Source organism: Daucus carota, chromosome 1 (genome assembly GCF_001625215.2).
Source record: "Daucus carota subsp. sativus chromosome 1, DH1 v3.0, whole genome shotgun sequence".
Classification (NCBI taxonomy): domain Eukaryota; kingdom Viridiplantae; phylum Streptophyta; class Magnoliopsida; order Apiales; family Apiaceae; genus Daucus; species Daucus carota.
The window spans coordinates 50,137,979-50,159,122 of NC_030381.2; the positions used below are offsets into that span (position 1 = coordinate 50,137,979).

Sequence of the window (21,144 nt, forward strand, 5' to 3'; positions counted from 1 at the left end):
TAAAATATTCCCTTCCCTCCTTTTCTCACACTTTCCCATTCAATAAAATGTAGGAATCCCTTAAAAGAGGTATAGGATATTTTGAATATATTATTATTATAATAATAAGGAATGTAAAATAGGGAATATTGTTGGAGTTCCCATTCAATAAAATGTAGAAATCCCTTAAAAGAGGTATATTTTATTATATATTTAAGGAAGCTGTTAGCACTCTGCTGGAGATGCTCTAATCACATCTTGGTAGGCCTAACAGTGTCCTTGTCCTGTCTAGTTACTTGCAATAGTTGCTCAGAAAACTAAATTGTTAGAAATATAAAATTTTTGTTTAAGTTTTTATGTTTTATAGGGTGTTTTAGTTTTATTGATTAAATTTAAGATAAGAGAACTTAAGTGTGAAGTTATTTTGCATGGAAGAGAATATTTTATGCATGACAAGAAGTATGTTCTTAAGTAAATATTAATATAGTTTTATGTATTTTTAAAATATATTTAAAATGTCAGGATCACAGACAGAGATGGTAATACATTTAAGGTAGCAGCAGCTGTTTATTAATTATGCGTCCATTCTGGATGGACTTATGGTGTCTCCACCACACAAGAGAACGTTCGAACATATTTAATGCAAGTATACAAGAGTAGACTCCTGGTCCAGAGGGACAAAATATGTAAAGTATTTTAAATGCCTCTTGGACAAGCTTTATTTTACAATTTAAATTAGGAGATATTGCAAAGTCTTCTGACACATATGCATCTCAAATACGTGTTGCGCTCTAAGAATTAGCTATTTTTTTGCATGCATATCTAACATGCCTGACTGGAGCTGTCTAGTGTTACTGCAGAAGCCGAAGTCAAATGGATCGCATGCTTGTCACTTACGAGTACAAAAGTTGGGCTAATAATAATAGGCCTCAAACTTATTTCAGGGCAAAATCAAAGTACTTGTTTAGTTTTTTTAATCTTATAGATATGGAGTACAATTGAAAGATCATTTTGTTTGTACCAATTAACACAACAGCCAGATAATATTACCAATCACTCTCAAATACATTTGATGACCAACAAACAAACTTCTTCACATTTAATTGGTGACAAACAATCAAGAATATCATTTAATGAGAAAAATAAATTAAGAATAACATAAATTTTGTAAAAGTTGTACAATAATCTAAGCATTTTTAGTAATCTAATAGGCCAAATATCAACTAATTTTAATTCATTCATATCCAAAACTAAACTCAGTAAGCAGACTTTGGTTTGAGAAAAAACTTGAGTCAAATGATATATTATGTCGAATAAATTATAAAATCAAGTTAATCTTGATTTAACAAGAGAAAACTAGTTCACTTTGCAATTGTAGTCACGTTTCCACCGGCTAGGTTCCTCACCTGCCGAAACCCAGCCGGTGTAAGCTGCTTTTGGTCTTGCTATCACATCTGCTACTTGATTAGCTTCTATATTACTACTACATACATGTCTTATAGTTCTATATTCTCAGGGCGGGCGGGCAGCGTTTCAGCAAGGGTCGTACTCTCATTTTTGCACACATATATGATCCTCTGAGCCACTGAGGAGGTTTGAACCATCAAACTTCAGCACTGGAAGAACTTTACCAACCCTCTCGATGAATGCATAATGTAATGCTTGGTTAGGGCGCTGAGAGCAAATGCAGAGACGAATGTTCTTCTGTCTGGAAACATGAAATGCCATTGTGGTGTTTTCTAGCGTTCATATCTTCTCTTCGAGTCAGGATTCATCACACATGCTACACTTCAGTACAACTCTACCAAGGAACAAATGATTCAGGGCTTCACCCGCCAAGAAAACAATTAGTAACTAAATATACATGCAATTGAACTCAACAATCCACACAAGGAAACAGTGAGCTATTCTGCATCTGAGATTTCATCTTCATCTTCCTCCAAAATGTAGACCAAGGCACGCTTTCTTGCAGCAAATATGCAAGCTACACCTCTGGATGCTGGTACAGTAAAGTGAATGAGAATATCAATATTTATGATAGACCCTTGTACTATAGAATATGAAGCTTATTAACCCAAAAAAAAACATGTATTGTTCTTATAATAAAAAAGAACTTACCACTAACTGCCAGGGGAGCAACAATGGAATGGGGAATACTTCGAACCTTTTCATTTTCCAGTTGCAAGTATACCATAGAGTCCTTAAATACAAATCATTAATCAGAAACGTCTACTGGAAATATAGAGCCGCCAAGTAATGACTTTTTATGACTATATTATATTGCAAATGCGCCAGTCAAGTCAAAACAATATAGACCAGCTAAAACATGTATGTTGTGTTTGGTCGGGGAGGATAAAATGGAATGACTAAAAATAAATGAAAATAGTAGAGGTGGGAGGAAAGTTTTGAAAAAAAATTGAGTGAGTGCAAAATTGATATAATAAGATTTGATAAGAAAATGAGTATAGAAAGGAATGGAGAATTCCTTCTCAAATTGGTGGTGTGATCTCTAGCATAGAGTGTATGGAATGGAGGAATGAATGAAAGTTATAAACATTTGTCCATAATGTAATACAAATTTCATTCCATTCCTTCCATATTCATTCACCCCAACCAAACACAACAGTAGTGGTTCTTAATACTTTAAGAATTGCTACTAACATATTTTAATGTGAGTTACAAAATGGATACTGAACACATCTACAAAAGTTACTTGTGCTTATTGAATTCCAGAAAGATTAAATGATTTGTACAGGAAACAAATGTTACTATATTAATAGGCCAATGAGATTTACCTTCAATTCACGTAATTTCCAAGTGCTCGAAGTAGGGGATCTATCAATGGGCACGAACGGAAGATTGCTTGCTTCTACAATCATTATACAAGCGTTTTCCGGGCTATCAGGAGTGGTAGATGTTTCGTTCAGCAACAATACAATTTGATTTTCCTGTTTCAAACAAAATTGTTCCATAAGCAATAACTTAAACTAGTAAGCCTTAATATATAGTTCTATGTTACCTTGTAAAGGGACAGATCCACACAGTGATAGTTGTCAGGCACACATAACAACACAGTTTCAGGAGAACTATAACTCGTTTCCTCATTGTTCCCATCATGCATAAACCCCCTTATTATGCCTATGCATTTTGGGACAGCGGAGAATGATTCGTCTGGAATAATAAAAGAGATGTAATCAATGACTCTCTGTTCATGTGTTTGATATGTAGATATTGCATGGGAAGTTTCCTACAAGTAAAGGAATAGAAGTCAGTGTCCCTGAACCATTTAATAAGATCCTGAACCTGAAGCACCAAAGACTGCATAGCATACAATAGTGATTGCAGAATTGGAGTTGCAACAGTTCAGTGTGGTGCAAATTTGAGTTTGATTAGAAGCTTAACTTGATATTGAATTGGCAATAAATGATGTCATGGCCACAAGTGCGTACCCATCAATTGAGCAATTACAAGTAATAATTATCTCTCAGAGAGACGGACCAAGAGGGAGGAGGACATGTTCCTTATCAGGATCAATACATTTCATCAATTAAAATGAGTTAAAGAAGCGTTATAACTTATAAATGATGCTGCCGTTAAAATATAATTTTAGTGGTTTTCTGGATACTGCAAAATACATGCCATCTGTAACTTCACCTGAAATGTGTTTGAATATTCCAGGTTCGAACACAAGATACTAAAAAGAACAATTTTCCCAGAGAACAGATAAATATTCTGAGCACCTGATTGTTTAATTTTAAGTCCATCTGACCATGATTTGGAAATGCAAGGAAGGTTGCTATATGGCCATTCACTTTAGATATGCATTCATGTATTCTTTGGGCATTTAAATAAGACCCGCAGAAATTTATTAAATAGCAAATATTCTAGTAACAGATGAGACTCATTGTTTATTACTAAACGTATCTATAATATATAATTATATTAGTACTTTCTATTGCAAATTTGCAATGGTTAAATATTCATTATTATATAAAATGGAAAATAAATGGAGTGAATCCCCGTTGCACAATATTAATGTTTGCATCCCCAATTCACAAGCTGGTCTGCCCATGCAAGGCAACGAGTTTGGTACCAATCTCACAGCAAGTATTTCATCCATGTGAAAAATCTTATTTATATGCCCATAAGAGTTAGCAGACATGAGCCATATGTAAAATCAATCATCGAGGAAAGCAATACTAGCAAGCAAATATGAGAATTTCTACTAAGTTCCATCCTTGCACACTTTTAAGTAACTCAATTCCAAGCAATTAAAACTTGAAAGCACAATTTGCGATTTGTATCATTAAAACTAAGATCAGGATTGCTAGTAAAATCCAATTCCAAAAAAAAAACAATAAAAACTTAGTTGTCAATATAGTTAAATTCAGTGAACATAGTTAAAAAAATATTAGCAGGTCAGTAACAAAGGAGAGAAACTTTAACATAAGGAAATATGTGATGGAAGACCTACCATGTAATATGATATTGATGCTGGAATAACAGAAGACGCCAATCCTGTCAAAGATGCATGAGGAAACAACGGAAAAATATCCTTGCAAAGTATCTTTCTAGATATTGTTGCAAATGGCATCTGAAAAGCTTCCTTGAAACTGCAGAGGAAGTTGTGACCCACAAATGCTTAAACTCAAACTTAATAAGCAGTTGCCAAACTAAAGAGATAACATATAATCTAAATCAATAGTATAAAAGAGAGCATGTTGACATAATCCACGTTGTTCAGACCTCAATAACAATATAGAGTTTCATAGTTTAATCAAGTGAATATTGGATGTTCTGAATCAACTGCTAGTCCTGAAAGAAAATGGGTAAAAGAATAAGCAATACCAAGATTCCATCTGCTGAAATTCCTTTGCTAAGGATCTTCGCAAGTATTCACAATCTGAAAACCCTCCGAACTGAGTCAATTCTTTAACCCTTTCCAATTTTTCCCTTAATAAGAACAAAGAACCACTAAGTTACTTTTACAATGACTAAAACAAAAAAAAATAACAATATGCAGGTTAAGACATCTATCACTGTTGATGCTTTAGTATATCTAGGAGGCCGTTCTGAAAGTAATAAGTAGTATGCAATCACTTGCAAGGCAAAATTTGTTTGTTTTGTCTATTTAGCACTATAAATGCGCATATTCTGATCATCCAGACATGAATTTCATACGTTTTACGGATGTCAAGAAATCTGACCTTGCACTATTTGTATATAAAGTCAAAAATTTTGATGCAACTATATATATAGTCTTTGAAGCCAAATTGCTTATTCAAATGATTTCAAATGTAATAGCCATCATTAAATATATTGAAACTGTACTCTACACTACAAACGTTGTACGGGGGTTCCAACAATATCATTGTTCATTCAGCACGCAAGGGTGGCTTCTTTTTCATCCATAACTATCTCTTATTAAAATTAAGAAGACAAAATTAATGTGGCAATCAGATGACTTACAAGTCAACCTCTATGCTTTGATCTGCATCAGACAAGTCCAGCAACTGCTTAATAGGGTCTTGATCATACAGAAAATTCAGGAAAACAATAACCAGTTCACTGCAAAACATAAATTATAAGATCTTAGTTCTTCAAAACCTTGCAACGGAAAATGTTGTCAAAGGAAAGAAAAAAAATAGGCCAAACCTGCTGAACGGGGGAAGTTGATCACTTGGTTCAGACATCAGTATCTTCACAGACTTCAAAAGCCAGTTGAAAAAATTTGAGAACTGCAACAAAGAGTTAAAAATAAACTACAGACCAATTGACAGTCATTGGCAGTTCGTTTTCGTTTGGTGTTGGAGCTGTTATCCAAAAGAACGAATTAAAAGGGAAATATATGCAGCAGAAATTAGCAAACCTGCTGAACAGCAGAGGATAGAACACTCATAAATCGTTCAACTTGTATAAGTAAGGTGCCAGCTTTTTCAGTTGCTTTATCAAATAGTGTTGTATCTAAGCCGATACTTTGATAACGTGCACGCCACTTAGAGAGGCCCCTCAGTTCCCCCATCCGAAAGCAAATGATTTCAGCAGCTGGCTAAAATTTAGAAATATGGAATCATGAATTTTTTGCATGTGATGAAGAAAAGAGAGAGGAAAGAAGAGTCATAGAAACATAAGAAGATGTGTTGGTTGCAAGTTTGAATCACTTAAAAAGTTGAAATTAAAACTGTCACGCGAACACAGATACTAATACATGTATCTGCAGATATGAATATGTGGCCAACCTGTAAATGATCAAGAACAATGAGCTGAAGCTCTTTTCCGGTGCTACAAACCGTCTTTGCGACCCGCTTGAGACCCTGTTCATGAATTAACTGAAAGTCATACTAGTAATCGAACAAATCAGCAAGTTTTAAGGCGTACATAAAGGATGATTTACCGCTTCTCCAAGAGAATTCACTAGAAACTGATGAACTGGTGGACTTGTCCGAGCACCACCAAGAAGGCTCAGAAACTCCTCTTGAGGAGTTGAGTCGAGTCCTGTTTATACGTGTAAGAATATATAAGAAAATGAAAAAAAAAAAAGAGAAGAGAACACTAACTACATCAACAATGTTGTGATATGTTTAGCTGTTACCATGGTCAACAATCAGAGTAGATAGAGAATCAAATTTCTCATGAAATGTGTGCATGGCATCTAACCATTGCTTGCACATGACTGATACAGATGATCGAATGACTTCAGTTAGATCCTCAACATTAGAAGCTTGTTGAGCAACTTGGTGAAGCTCATTTTTCCTACAATCACGAGGTAGGCAAAATTAGACAGATTTCATGGTAACAGATTTCTGTTCCTCTTCCTTTATTAATTGGAGGTAATAGTATATATAATTCCAAAATTAATTGCTTAATTGACCCTACTAATTTTCCTGTATATGTAGACTTAAAAACTCGATACTTTTTTGTAAAGATAAGGAAACCAGGAGATCTTTAGTAACTACCAAAAGGATAACTTCTGTAACTAAAAAACTGATTCCCTTTGTGTACACATATAGTTGGGTAATGAAATGGAAGAAGGTCAAGGGGAATTACACATAGTCTAGCCACAAGGAATAAGCATAGCAAGATTTCTCAATTCCTTGTGATTTGGAAAATTTACCTCTTCCAAAATATTGAAGTGTCAAGCAATAAGCAATGAAAACCAACCAAATCAGGTTCAGCCATTCTTTGGTCATGTGATCCAACCACGCCATGAAAGAGTTCCCCGGAACACATGACTATTAAATGACAAAGGTCTGTTGAAAGAGCCACCTAGAACAAGAGGCACATACACAATACAGGCTTTAGGTCATTTTTTCAATCATGTCATGGAGCGAAATTTTATATAACACAAAGCAAAATTGCGTCATTGTAACATACCAACTTCGTTGTGATGCTTCCATAAGTGTAATGTCTGACTTTCAATTGCCGTATCATGACTTTGTTTGCACAGTGCATATGATCATTTATTATAATTTCTTTGAAGGTGAAGTTGTAAAATTTAAAATTTTAAAGGACAGAAGCAAGATTGACTAAATGTGTCGTGTTCAAAGAGTGATGTACCTGCAGCCTGCGTGATTCTAAATATGTAAAAACTGTCTTTACAACAGCATCAGGAAATGTTCTAATGTTCCAAATTTGCAATCGTTTAAGTAAGTAATTTACAACTTTTTACGGGTATGTCATATGAAGAATGTGTAAAGACCGTATCCAGATGTATTTGTGATGGAGAGAGGATTGGAATCGCTATAATCACTCGCTAGGTTAATATTTATATCTGCGCATTACTCTTCTTACACTACCCTTCAATGTTGTGCATTTGCATTTGAATCTATTGTTACAACTTACAAGCAATGCCAATTACATTCAACACATAATTTACATTAGCATATAGTGAGAAGAAAATAAGTGAATTAAAACGATGAGTTAATTGTCAATCAAACAATTGTAAGCAACATATTCATAAGAACTCTAGTTTGAATCATTGACATGGAGGTGGACATACCCTGCATATAGAAGCATTCAGAAGTTGAAGCGATACATGGTCGCCCATTTGAGGAAAGCAAATAGAGACGTCATGTATATTCTGAAACATGCATAACAGATGTAATCAACAAGTAAATTTGCGAAAAATGAAAAATGAGCCGACTCAAAAGATTTATTGAAGACCAATTATAATAAGTGTGTAAAGGGTTTTATTTGAAGGATTTGTGACAACTAATAAGCCCCTGGTATTCCAATGAACTTACTAATTTTCCTATTGGGATTATGCCAAATATGCTAAAGCAGATGATACCGTCTTTGTCCCCACTGCATAGGATGTTAAACCGTTGATGCGAAGAATTGTATAGCTCCCGCAATGAATCTTCACCATCATCCGAGAATCCAGTATCACCGGACACCACTCCAGGCATCCTAGGTTTTCTTGGAGGGGGAGGGAAAAAACGAGAAGTGCGATCTTCATAAATCAAATTGCTGCCAGAGGTATCCTGAATTGTGATTTTAAGGGACACAAAACTTTCAAAAGAAACAAACAACCAGAATCATATTGATTTTTAGCATCAGGGAAGAAAAGAACTAATAAGCATAAACTTGAGGTATCTTTAATTCACAAACAAATATTATGCTCAAGATTATTCTGCCTACAAAGTAAAGTATTTCTACAAATTTATAGCGCAGCCGCAAATAATTTCCTTAACTAAAAGCTTCAGATGTCGCTGAAAATTTACAATCAATCTGTTAATCTGAACATGTTGCTAGCTGTAATGGAAGGTACAAGGTAAGTGGTGTGAAAATCATGGTCATTAAGAGAAGTTCCGCCAGTGAAAGAAATTTTCATCTTTTAATAGAGTTTTAATCTTCTCAGTCACGTAATTTTTCCTATAGATAATTATTTGATGACTTAAAGAAGCAATCTGAACATATAACCTAGTTAATATACAAGTCATGGCTGCATACAGGAGCGTAAATACAATTGTTCAACTACCAACGCTATGTACCTTATGAGTTTTGCTGCTTATCAAGTGGCCAAAATTTTTAATAGATGATGCCCTATTAGCGTGTTCCTCATATTGAATATGATGTTCAATGTGTACAAGATTAGATAATACTAATATAATATCTTTAAAGAACTCCTTGTCATTGATGATAGCTTTAAATCTCCGCCATCTTCAGCAATTCAGTTGGGAGATTGTGATAAGGCAAAATGGGGCTTTATGCATCTTCTTAATTAGAGTAGCAAGGTAAGCCTGGGAACATTATTAATATCCCGACTGTGCATCAGTTATCGTGCATGAGCCCTGAAGAAACTAGCTTACTCAGACTCAAAATAGCCAATTACCTGGACTTTTAAAAAGCACTATGAAAGACAGGATAGGCCACCATCAAACTTTAGTTGGCAAGTAGCTAAAAACAATGAGGGCACCCATAGATCCAGGTGGAGTCCATCATTTAGTAAGGTCTTACTAAAGCAATTGTAGAAGTAGTAACTGTACTTTGCAGGTAAGAGAAAGTTATGAATATGTACCTTTTTCTTATCAGCATCTTCCTGCCAGTTGAGACACACAACAGCAGCAATGTGGGTCTTCATACTTCTTAACAGCTTCCCATTCTGCTTTTGGCAAATAATAATGAGATGAAGGGATTCGACTAAGTAAAGGGTAAGAACTAAGAACTCATCCAGCGCAATAAGTTGTCATGGATAAGTAAACATTAGAACTGACACGGAAGAAAAAATTTGTCATATACATCGTATTTATAGCTCAAACACATTATATGTTACTAGAAGCCCAAAATATTTATATAGTTGCAATCTTTTTGGAATGTCCTATATTATTTTCAAACTTCCATTTTGATAAGTATTTGCCAGAGCTTGACCTTAGTTGTCCCACAAGCTCGATACTATCAGTACTAGTGATACCACCAGCATAGTGGCAACCGAAAATTATGCAATTTGATCCTAGATATTGATAATGTTAGTGCCTGCCACTAATAGACAATGCAATTGCAATGGACATCACTGAGAAGTGAGAATGGGATTGTCTTATAATAAAGAATATAGCTTTATTGCACCAGAGACGTAAGAATGAGGAAAGGATTATATGCTTAACACCAAGTATCTTAGCCAAATTGCTGAACTAAGTAATTGTCATGTTCACGTAACTTATATTTTACTACCCTGATTCCAGATTAATGAATTATACACCACATATCTAGAGTTTGAGCATAAACTATGAGTTTCTGGAAATTGTAAAAAGTGAAAGGTCTAGGGAATGCATTTGCTTCCACAGACTCATTGTGGCTCCTCATATTGTTCTGAACTTTTGGTGAATAGTATAGCACACATGATAAAACATTAAGAAACAAACCAATAGATACAAAACAAACATAAAATTCTTCAGACCAACTCACTTCAACATCATGCAACGAAATAGTCCCATCTTCAAGTCCAACAGCTACTGCTTTACCATCAGGACGCCAACATAAGGACGTTATACACTTCCCTTTAAAAAAATTAAAAAGCACCTGTTAATCCACATTAAATCCCCCTTGTTCCCCTTCATAAGCTGAAAATTCATGAATAGTGAACAGCATACAATAACATGACCAAGTGAATTCATCATTCTTCATCCACACTCATACTCAGCACTCGCAAATTTTCTCATACTTCAAATACACAATCACATTTAATCACCACTATTCCATCACATATACGTACTAAATTTCATTTTGCACAAATTCTCAGTCAGTAATTTCAACAAACACCTTGAATACAACTCTGTATCCTTCACCTTCAACACACACACAAAAAAAACACAGTTCAACTCAACTCGCATAACCGCTCCACATTAAACACAACAAACAAATCTCTAGCATCGCAGTCTAGCAGACACATAACTTCTCTCCCTAACAAGGTCTCGAGTCTCCACATCCCAATGCAGTCAACAAGCTTGAGCATTTAAACTTCCTTAACTAACCGTAACCAAAGTTAACTAAAATCACGGAAAACGAAGCATAACAAATCCAGCAAACTAAATTGAAATTCGATTAAACCTAATTACAAAATAATAATGATAATGATAATAAAATAAATATGCAATGCTGCAGAACAAAAATGTAAATTGTGACTGACCAGGAGAGATAGTCCAGAGACGCTGCCAGTTGAATCGGTGTAGAAGTATCTTGGAATCTTCTGTAACCATCGCTAGTAGATCCTTCTCGGGGTTCCATTCGGCTATTTTTATCTGGTTTTTTTCGAATAAATATTTATATACATAAAAAGTGAAGGGAATTTAGAGGTGATAGAGTGGAGTACCTGAGAAGCGATTGGTTTGTCGAATTGGAGTTGAAATGGAGTGAGTCTTTCAGCTTCTTCTTCGGTCTCCATTGTTGTGATTTTGGGGAAGTGAGATTGAAATGATGAATGAGTATATTTAGGGCGGGAATGGGGTTGGCTCAATTTAGGGGTGTTTTCCAGACTTTATTTTGTGAGGAATTTTCAGATTTTAAAAAATTCGCCCGTAAAATAAATATAGCTCGTGTATGGTGGTTTGGGACTCAAGTCGTTTTAATCGCAACATGTTCAAGATAGTCTGAACATAGTTTAGACGATTGTGCATGGATTGTTATAATTAATACGGGACTATAATTATGGGTGAAAATCGAGTTTTTTTTTAATAATTATGTAAATTTATAAATAATACTGGGTTAACGAAGCACGGGCGGGTATATAGTTCGTAATTTATTATCTATAATTTAAATTTTAACATCAATATTAGTATTTTAGAGTTAAGTTCTATGGAGTACATTAAAACATTGGAATATTGGAGTACAAATAATAATTTTTTAGTTTAATCATAAATAATATCTATGATTACCCAAATTTATATATAATTTATCATTTATATGTAGTATTAAACATAATTGTCAATTAATCATTAATATCTTTCAACTTTAACAAGCATTTAGATTGTTGTTCTGTTTATAAGTTATATTGCAGAACATAATGTCCTACGATTTATAAAAGTCACTGTTTTATCTTTTGATTACAATATTTATGTTGTAGAACATAATCTGCAGGTTGTCGGATGTTTACAAATATTGTAGAACAAAAAAAAAAAATAAGATTAAAGTGACTATATTATATTGTATCAATTTTGTACTCCAATATTTTTTTGTGCTCCATAGAACTTGACTCTTTTATTTTACCCATAATTTTAATTAAATTATATTATTTAATTGACTATATTTTCTCCCGATTACTTAAAAATTGACAAACCCTAATATATATATATATATATATATATATATATATGTGTGTATGTATGTATGTATGTATGTATGTATGTATGTATGTATGTATTAGTATTAGTATTTAGTACATTTAATCCGAATTTAGTACACGTAGATTTAAAAATAAAAAATTAGAAAATTCTAATCTTTTCCAAACATAGCCGATTGTGTAATACCTTTGAAATATTTAGTAATCTAATCAATCGAATTTCAACGTAATTTTGTAATCTTAATTTTTCTGACAACAATAATTTTTAAGATTAGAGTTAGAATGAGTTATGTAACGGTTATATTGAAATAGAACACGTCAAAGTTAAAAAGAGTTATATATAGGTTCTTGTTAAAAAAAGATATTCATAATTATATATTTATAATTTTATTTATAACATCATTATAATTTTTTTTATGAAATATTATATGATAATGTATTGTTATGAGTGTTTTTAGTATTTGAAACTATTTATAATACTAATAGACTCCATACTTGTAGTATCAAAAGGAGAGTATCAAATCAAAAAATATAACTAAAATCTTAGATTGCAAATTACCCATGTTAGGTTTATCATAGTATAGTACATATTGCAGTTAAAATCAAGAATATTATTATTTGTCTAGATTTGATGTTCAATGAGTTTGTATTTTCAGATTATTACATAACACATTACTAGTTATTTATATTTACATTTGTCTAATGCTGAATTTATACTTGTATAATGACATATAACAGAAGGTTTTATTTGATTGGATATTACTATTATTTTCACATTATACTAATCTAAAATTGTTCCTCTCCTAATTTAATTAATTTAATAATCATATTTTTAGTTTTGACTTATTTTTATTGATAGGCAAGGATCATGATGATACTTAATATTGAGATTTCTATTATCAAATATTAAAATTTTACTATATACCTATATGCATGTCATTCAATCATATGATAAAAAAACTCAAATTGAAAAAAATCCCAAATTACATTCATGCTCGCACTCATGCTCGCAGGTTAGTGTTGACATAAAATAAAAGTGTCTTAAATTATTTTTAATATGATCAAATTATTCCCGATTCACTTTCAAATCCTATACTATATCCAAAATCAAGCTTGGACCGCCCCAAAAAGAGCTTTACAAATCGATTTCTAATAGCATCTTGAATCGTATCTAAAACGTGCCACCAATTCTGAGATACCCTTGTCAAGAGAGAAGTAGATATCTGTCGAATGAATAGATACCTCTCGAGTCTTGCCTACTTCATCTCGAAATTGTGATTATATATAACAGGGCTAGTGTACGAGACAGACCCCTTTAGTTAAACTTCCTCATTCAAATTCTCCTCCAGTAATTTATTTCTCGAAACTCAGCTTACATACAATCGATCTCACACCAACAAAGGGTATGTTGATTCTTGATTTTCTTCTTGTTTTTTTATGAAAATTCTGGTCTTTGTGTAATTAGTTTATGAATTGGGAGTATTTAACTTGCGGGTAATTAATGAAATCAGTATATGTTTAATATTCTGTGATTTTAGTTAAGTTTGGTATATGTTGTTGTAGTGATATTGAATTTGGGATTGGCTCACTTGTGTGTGTACATATTATGTTTTCAGGTGATTTTGTGAAGGCGGGTATTGTTGGCAATTTAAGGAGTTGGTCTTGTGCAATGTCGATAACGAATCCTTTGAAGAAGCTGGTTTCGTGTGTCATTCTTGATTTGGATGGTACACTTCTGAACACAGGTAGGGGTTATGCCACTTGTATAGTGAAGGTTTCATTGTTGGATTGTTTGATCAGCTGCTCTCGGGTCCTACTTGAGTTAATACTATGCAGATGAGAATCGGAGAACCAAAGGTTTTATGCACTTTTTGCGATGCTGCAATGTATTGTTTGCACTTTGTGTTTAAGTGCACACCTTTTAGTTCTCCAGTTCTCTTTTCAAGCATACCTCGTGGTCCAATGTGCGTGTGTTTCATATAATTGATTTTAGACTAGAGTGAGGATTTATGCTTAGGTAACTTAATATAACTCCTACCAACACGCTCTTGGTTTAGTACATTGATTTATATGATATTAGGAGTGCTCTTTCTCTGGGAAAAAAGTCGTACTCCACCCTATTTGTGGATATGCAATTTGCGACGAATGCTTGTGTGTTACCTAGTTTGCATCCCGTGCATAGCACGAGTAGCTTTTAATAATTGTGCAAAGTTTTAATATTTCAGTTTTAAAAATGTAGTATAAATTTTAATAGCTAACTTTTTGTTTATATTTGGTTTTGTTTTAGAGGTGTGTTTGTATTAAAATAGACGTGTATCTTAATCAGAATATGTGTTTAGATAATTAGCCTTTTTAAATAGGTCTAAGAAGTATGTCTATATAAGTATAGATGTATTTAGATTAATGTAATTTTATCAGGCCTGTTAAAATAAGCTTATAATGATTAGGCCCCGTAGAATTGATTTAAAATCAAATAGACCCAAGAAATGTGTTTAAACTAAAATGTTTAAATGTGTTTAAATTTGAATAGAGTAGGTCTGTTAAAATAGATATGAAAATATAGAGCCCGTAAATTGGCCCAAATATCAACCGACCGACCTTAACTTTTAATAATATAGTATAGATTATATGACTAATGTAATGGTAGTAAATTACTAGAGACCGGAGAGAAGGCTTTTCTGAGTTCAAAATCATGTAATTAGTAATTGAACATTAGGTTTATGAAGAAGATAAAAGTTTTTTAACTTCAAATAGCTCATATTCGACTTTCTGATGTTTGGTCGGTATGCCAACCATGCGTGCTTACGGCATTATTTGACTTAATTGTTGATAGCAAGTCATTCTGTTTAAGTGTGTAGTTATCTGCTTTTGACAACATTAATCTTATTTCTGATCCTCCTATATGGGATATTTCGGTAGTTCTTTCATTTTACTCTAATTATGGACTTCTTAACAGATGGCATTGTTAATGATGTATTAAAAGTTTACTTGGTAAAGCATGGGAAGCAATGGGATGGGAGAGAAGCTCAAGGAATAGTTGGAAAGACACCATCAGAAGCTGCGGCTGTTGTTGTAGACAATTATGGGCTTTCAATAACTGCAGATGAATTAATGACAGAGATCACCCCAATGTTCTCCGACCAGTAATTCATATGCGCACACTAACTCCTTATTTCCTTTTTCTGCGTAAATTAGTAGTAACTAGACCAGTTAAATAGTGAATAGAAAATTACTGAACCACAAGAATTATGTGGATGCTACACCTACTTAATTCATTTGTTCTGATTTTTGTATTACAACTAACATGACAGATGGTGCAAAATCAGAGCTCTTCCGGGTGCCAGTCGGCTGATTAAACATTTCAGGGGTGAAGGTGTACCAATGGCGTTGGCTTCAAACTCTCCCAGAGACAACATTGAAACTAAAATTTCTTATCAGCCAGGTAAATCTGGTTATAGACAATTGTAATATAACAGCATAAAATATGATAACTTTAATCATGCTTTTACTTACATGTGAAGCAAAAACGGCTAATACATTGCACACCAGCAAGCTCATGAGAAAGGTTATACATTTTTGGGTTTTTGTGACTCTTTTACAGGCTGGAGAGAATCATTCTCTGTTGTTATTGGCGGTGATGAAGTAAAAGCAGGGAAGCCATCTCCTGAAATGTAAGATTGAACAAGCCAAACCTGTAGAAGTTGCAACTGATATTTTTTTTACCTATATGAACTATGCGAAATTTGCTAATTATCATTTGCTATTGTAAGATTTCTTGAAGCAGCCAAAAAGCTTAATATCGAGCCATCCAAGTGCCTTGTGATTGAAGATTCACCGTAAGTCTGTTTTCCTTACACTTAGTTACTATTATTATATCTTAAGTATGAAACTGAACTTAGGTTGAATAATTTTAGAAAAGGATATATCTGCTAATTAAATACTCTCTATCTTTACATGTCAGAATGCCAATTTTTGGAGATAATGCTAGAGAATCTGTATTTAATATTTACACTTGTCTGAGTGCCATGCTTCCTTTTGCTGACAATTTATATTAGTCACATAAACAAGTCTTTTCAACTATAAAAGCTCCCTCTTGACCCTCCAATTTTAATTGAGGAATTTAAACTGGCTATTATATGAAGGGTTATATCCGTTAGAACTTTAAAGAAGGAAAGCTTGGCATATATTATCGTACATATTGGTTCTAATATGTAGAAATGAAGAAACTATGATCTTTAGATAAGTTGCATACATCATCAATGCAGATGCTTAATCTTGGACATGATAATGACACATTTAGAAGCATGCTACAGTAGAAATTCATATTATGCAAAGCTATTAAATTAAACAACATACACTCATGAGTAGTGTCTTCGACATTACAATTTTCAAGATCTTAGAAATATTACAATATACTGATATCTTCTCAAGGAAGAGTTCTGATGTAATGTTGTCTAATATACCTTAGACCTCGTGCAAGTAGTTTAATTTTTCAATTGAAATAGCAGCTTAAAGTTCTTAAAACAGTAGTTCCCCACTCATATTCTTGTTTTGAAACTGCTAGAGTGCATTCCAAGCAATAATACATGGCCTGGTCTCAGGATTACAACTTTTGCTGTATTTGTTTCTTCGAATTATTTTTACTTTTTTTTTTTTTAACAACTTAATGAAGGCCATTGCACCTTTGACGCATTCAAGTGGTGGAAACATTGAATTTTTGAACTAAAGTGAAGAAACTTGATGTTGTAAACTGAGGTCATTGCTTTATGTTATGCCAGAACCGGTGTAATGGCTGGGAAGGCTGCTGGAATGGAAGTGGTTGCCATACCATCTCTTCCCAAACAATCCCATCTTTACACTTCAGCAGATGAAGTCATCAATTCGCTTCTTGATTTGCGGCCTGAAAAGTGGGGCTTACCTCCATTTCAAGATTGTAAACATCTGTAACTTTTCCAACATGTACTGATTAGATCATAATGATGACATATTCTCAACAAAGATTTCATTCTGTTTTCCAGGGATAGAGAGTACATTACCGATAGAACCTTGGTATATTGGTGGTCCTGTAATCAAAGGATTTGGTCGTGGCTCAAAGGTTCTTGGCATACCTACAGGTACCTGCTTTGTGTGTAAAATACTTGCTACCTTTTTCTATTATGGGTCCTGGTCCCTGGCATGCATATGCCAGGGAACCCTTAAACCGACATATAATTTTCCGGCCGTTGGATGAATATCTATTACTTTCATATTATGCAGAGAAATTCTGTTAGTTGTTTTTTTCTGTAATTTTCCTTTGTTTCAATTGATTTTTCTCTCTGCAGCATTTCTCATTTCCTATGTTAAAATATATTCCCCACGTTTTCTGGTCCAAAAAGTCAAGTAAGATTGTCACTAATTCTAATTGTAAATTAACTTTTTCCAGCTAATATCTCCGCAAAAAATTTCTCGACTGAACTTTCAGAGCACCCGTCAGGTGTATATTTTGGCTGGGCCAAATTATCAACACGAGGGGTTTACAAGATGGTCATGAGTATTGGTTGGAATCCTTATTTTAACAACACTGAAAAGACCATTGTGAGTCTATGGTTGATGGATATACACTATTATATATTCGAAGAAGTATGCTATCTGAGCTTTATAGATATGTTTGTCTGTCTCAGGAACCATGGTTGCTACATGACTTTGATGAGGACTTCTACGGCGAGGAACTGCATCTAGCCATTGTTGGTTACATACGGCCTGAGGTACGAAATAAAACGTTTCGAACATCAATTTAAACTGCCATTATAATTGTCTTACGTCTACTGACAATCACTTAAAATGGGTTAGGCCAATTTTTCATCTCTTGAAAGCCTGATAGAGAAAATTCACGAAGACAGGAAAATAGCAGAAGCTGCTCTTGTGCTTCCTTTGTATTCAAAGTACAAGGATGACAAATACTTGAGAAGTCCTGCAAATGGAGAGAACGGTCAATAAAGAATTTCAACAAATCGACTCAAATTTCATAAATGATTCAAAATACATTTGTGTCTTCATTGTAGAGGAAGACGGATACATTACATCAATATATTTGATAAATGCAAGTATCCATTTCTACCAGGCCAAATAAGTGGAGAATATATATACGACAATATTCATATCATATTCTGTGTTTATGAAAATATTATTTTGATCAGAACTTTTTGAAACGAACTTTGTAATATTTATTCTTTTTCATACTTGCTAATGACTATGGTCTATATGGAGATCAATTAAACAAATAAAAATGTGTATATTATGATGCGTCATTTATATTCTTTTCTATATTGTTTTCCTATAAATAAAAATATTCAGATATTTAAATAACTAATAAATTATATTATTATAGTTTACAAATTACAATCTACATTTATTAACGTTTTAAGTTAAGCACGTCTGGTACTCTCCGAAGATGTCGCGGTTTAAAATTCGGATTTTTAATATTTCTTATTTCAAATTGAAAAATATATGTTTGTTTAATAATCATATTGCTTAAAATCAAAAATAAGCAAGAGAATTTAACTTAAAATAAGAAACTGGTCTTGATTTAAGGTACTTTTTTACTTACTTATTTTATTTTTAACTTTTCTAAATAAAAATTACTCACATTTAAGCTCTCACCTAAAGTTAAAATTCACAATTTTAAACTCAGTCAAATAACTCAAAATGATGGTGTCACGAATAAATATGGATTCTGATGTTGTGTTTAGTTGGGTTGAATGAATACGAGGAAATAGAATGAGAATTTAATTATAATTTAGTAAAATACTTAGTAATAATATTTTTTTAACCATTTCATTTTTACATCATTAATTAAAGTTCAAACCTATCATTTTGCGAAGAAATGTTCCATCCTCATTATATACCTATTTTCTATCCAAACCTTATCAATTATCATATAAAATTCATTATCTCAAATTTATTTATTTTGCAAGTTATCGTTTACTCACTATTATTTTCATCTATTTTCATTCATTTCACTCCAACTAAATACAACCTAAGTGATTTTTCAACAATTTTTACGAGATTCGGTGGTAAAATCTGGAAAAAATATAACGTTGTTGACATAAGATGCTATATTTTATGATATTTATCATATGATACGATATTTTATGTTAAAAACAATATTATAATTTATTCAATAAAAAATAAATACAAATAAAAATACATTTATCACCTGATAAAGGGTGGGGAGAGTAGATAAGGTGGAATTCATTTTTCTAGGTAAATCAAAATTACGAGGGCACATATATTCAATACCAGTTTTCTCAAGCAAAATTAAAACACGGCCCTTTATTACAGAAAATTAAAAGCATGCACGTAATTTAGTATAACTCGCATTGATGTTCAACAACTAAATTAGATACGTGCTCCCGTTTTCAGAGAGCGTATTCGATTGGATTGTAATGCATTGATCTCAAGTATTGGATTTTTATATCGCAAGTGATTTTGATTTTTTTGTGGATTTTGATAAAATGTCGTAGAGTTGATACATATTCTTAAAATTTAAACACAATAATTCAAAATCTCATGAATTTGGACGGGATTTAAAAAAACTTAAAATAAACCGAGAAATTCTTTAAAATTCTAATCCAATACACTCTAGTGTGTGTTTAGAGCATCTTCAATGGCGTTGGCTATAATCGTTGACTAAATCGGACTTTTAAGAGATTATGTAAAATTTGCTGAATCTGTAAAACATTGTGCTCCAATGGTATTGGCTATATTGGTTGGCTATAATTTAAAAATAGTATGTTATTAATATTTAGATTGTTATAATAATTAATAATTTGTAATCAGCAGAAAGGATTAAAATAAACTGCGGGAGATGACGTGGAATTCACTACAGATATGTAGTGGTTCGACAAATATAGTCATCCATAAGGGGATGACTATAACTATAGACAAAGGCTTCATATGGGAGTGTGATTTTTTTTGGACATTGGCTATAATTTTTAGTTATGAGCCAACTAGACTTGTAGCTAAGGACTTCTCGTGGTTAAAAAATGCAAGATTTGCATGAGCATATTAATTTTAAATATGTAGCAGATTTTATGGACTCCCATCTTATTAATAAAGATGATCAATACGTGCATGGATTTTTTTACTAATTAAGTTCCCCGTCTCTAAGTAAAAATAGTTGTTAGTGTATACATACATCGGAAAGATTATTTGATTGTTTGACACACATTTTTGAATTTTTTGACCATATAATTAAAATCATCAATTTTAAGAAAATATAAATAAAAATATATAATTGATATTATAATTTTAATTCTTGTTTCAAAAAAAAACTTTAGCGATAAAAAATTTATAAATGCGTCTTAAAAAATAAAACGACTCATTTATACGTACGGGGACAGTGCATCAGAAAATTCAGAACATTAACCTTCCACATTTACTCTAGAAAATTAATCTCTATGGAAGCTCGACCACTGATAGAACCAACATTTCCTCCTTAATTACCCGTTAGGACTAGATTGCAGTTTTGATAAACTGTTCACCATTACTATTTGGAACATTGCATACTTTAAGTTGCTACTATCAAACTATTCACCAAAATCTTCTCTTTGTATCTCTTCTTTAAGTGGCTCATGTTTCGGTCTCAAAAGTGTCATCAAAATGACAGGAGTATCCTATGTAAAGTAGGCAGTGAAGGCCGGTGTCAAAGTTAGATAAAATAATTAAATTTGTATTTAACAGATTGAATGATACATAAGAGATATAGTATTCTACTTTCTAGTTTCTATAATACCAAAATACTAAAAAGAATACTCCTCGATTGATACTCTTTTGTTTTTTAGGGAACATATTCAAATGTTAGATCTAGTATCAAAATTTGTTAGTTTTTCTTATAAAAAAATATGTTATTA

At 32.8% G+C, this 21,144-nt stretch overlaps 2 protein-coding genes across 2 annotated transcripts; one reads left to right on the plus strand and one right to left on the minus strand.

Annotated features, from left to right (window-relative positions):
- Nucleotides 1–1,239: 1,239 nt before the first annotated feature.
- On the minus strand, nucleotides 1,240–11,472 carry LOC108205509 (anaphase-promoting complex subunit 4). The gene is made up of 19 exons (XM_017375499.2): nucleotides 11,288–11,472; nucleotides 11,105–11,216; nucleotides 10,384–10,475; nucleotides 9,500–9,583; nucleotides 8,223–8,462; nucleotides 7,979–8,059; nucleotides 7,094–7,245; nucleotides 6,572–6,732; nucleotides 6,374–6,474; nucleotides 6,219–6,293; nucleotides 5,849–6,028; nucleotides 5,635–5,717; nucleotides 5,449–5,547; nucleotides 4,828–4,932; nucleotides 4,454–4,592; nucleotides 2,999–3,226; nucleotides 2,775–2,927; nucleotides 2,098–2,179; nucleotides 1,240–1,978 (listed from the first exon to the last, which is right to left on the minus strand). Exons 1-19 carry the CDS (start codon nucleotides 11,357–11,359, stop codon nucleotides 1,884–1,886), a joined length of 2,334 nt encoding a protein of 777 aa, XP_017230988.1. The 5' UTR covers nucleotides 11,360–11,472; the 3' UTR covers nucleotides 1,240–1,883.
- A 1,856-nt stretch (nucleotides 11,473–13,328) lies between these two features.
- On the plus strand, nucleotides 13,329–18,540 carry LOC108206329 (bifunctional riboflavin kinase/FMN phosphatase). Its single transcript, XM_017376594.2, has 11 exons — nucleotides 13,329–13,656; nucleotides 13,870–13,998; nucleotides 15,210–15,396; nucleotides 15,565–15,695; nucleotides 15,855–15,924; nucleotides 16,024–16,089; nucleotides 17,032–17,186; nucleotides 17,272–17,367; nucleotides 17,676–17,827; nucleotides 17,914–17,997; nucleotides 18,083–18,540. The coding sequence occupies exons 2-11, from the start codon at nucleotides 13,923–13,925 to the stop codon at nucleotides 18,227–18,229; spliced, it is 1,164 nt and encodes a 387-aa protein (XP_017232083.1). The 5' UTR covers nucleotides 13,329–13,656; nucleotides 13,870–13,922; the 3' UTR covers nucleotides 18,230–18,540.
- Nucleotides 18,541–21,144: the final 2,604 nt, after the last annotated feature.

Excerpts from the sequence above, each read along its gene's own strand:
- LOC108205509 (XM_017375499.2), bottom strand. The coding sequence starts at position 11,359 with ATGGAGACCGAAGAAGAAGCTGAAAGACTCACTCCATTTCAACTCCAA. Across the intron at positions 8,463-9,499 it reads AAGATGCTGATAAGAAAAAG|GATACCTCTGGCAGCAATTT; the intron begins GTACATATTCAT and ends ATCACAATTCAG. Across the intron at positions 6,294-6,373 it reads TGAATTCTCTTGGAGAAGCG|GGTCTCAAGCGGGTCGCAAA; the intron begins GTAAATCATCCT and ends ATTCATGAACAG.
- LOC108206329 (XM_017376594.2), top strand. The coding sequence starts at position 13,923 with ATGTCGATAACGAATCCTTTGAAGAAGCTGGTTTCGTGTGTCATTCTT. Across the intron at positions 13,999-15,209 it reads TGGTACACTTCTGAACACAG|ATGGCATTGTTAATGATGTA; the intron begins GTAGGGGTTATG and ends ACTTCTTAACAG. Across the intron at positions 15,696-15,854 it reads TAAAATTTCTTATCAGCCAG|GCTGGAGAGAATCATTCTCT; the intron begins GTAAATCTGGTT and ends ACTCTTTTACAG.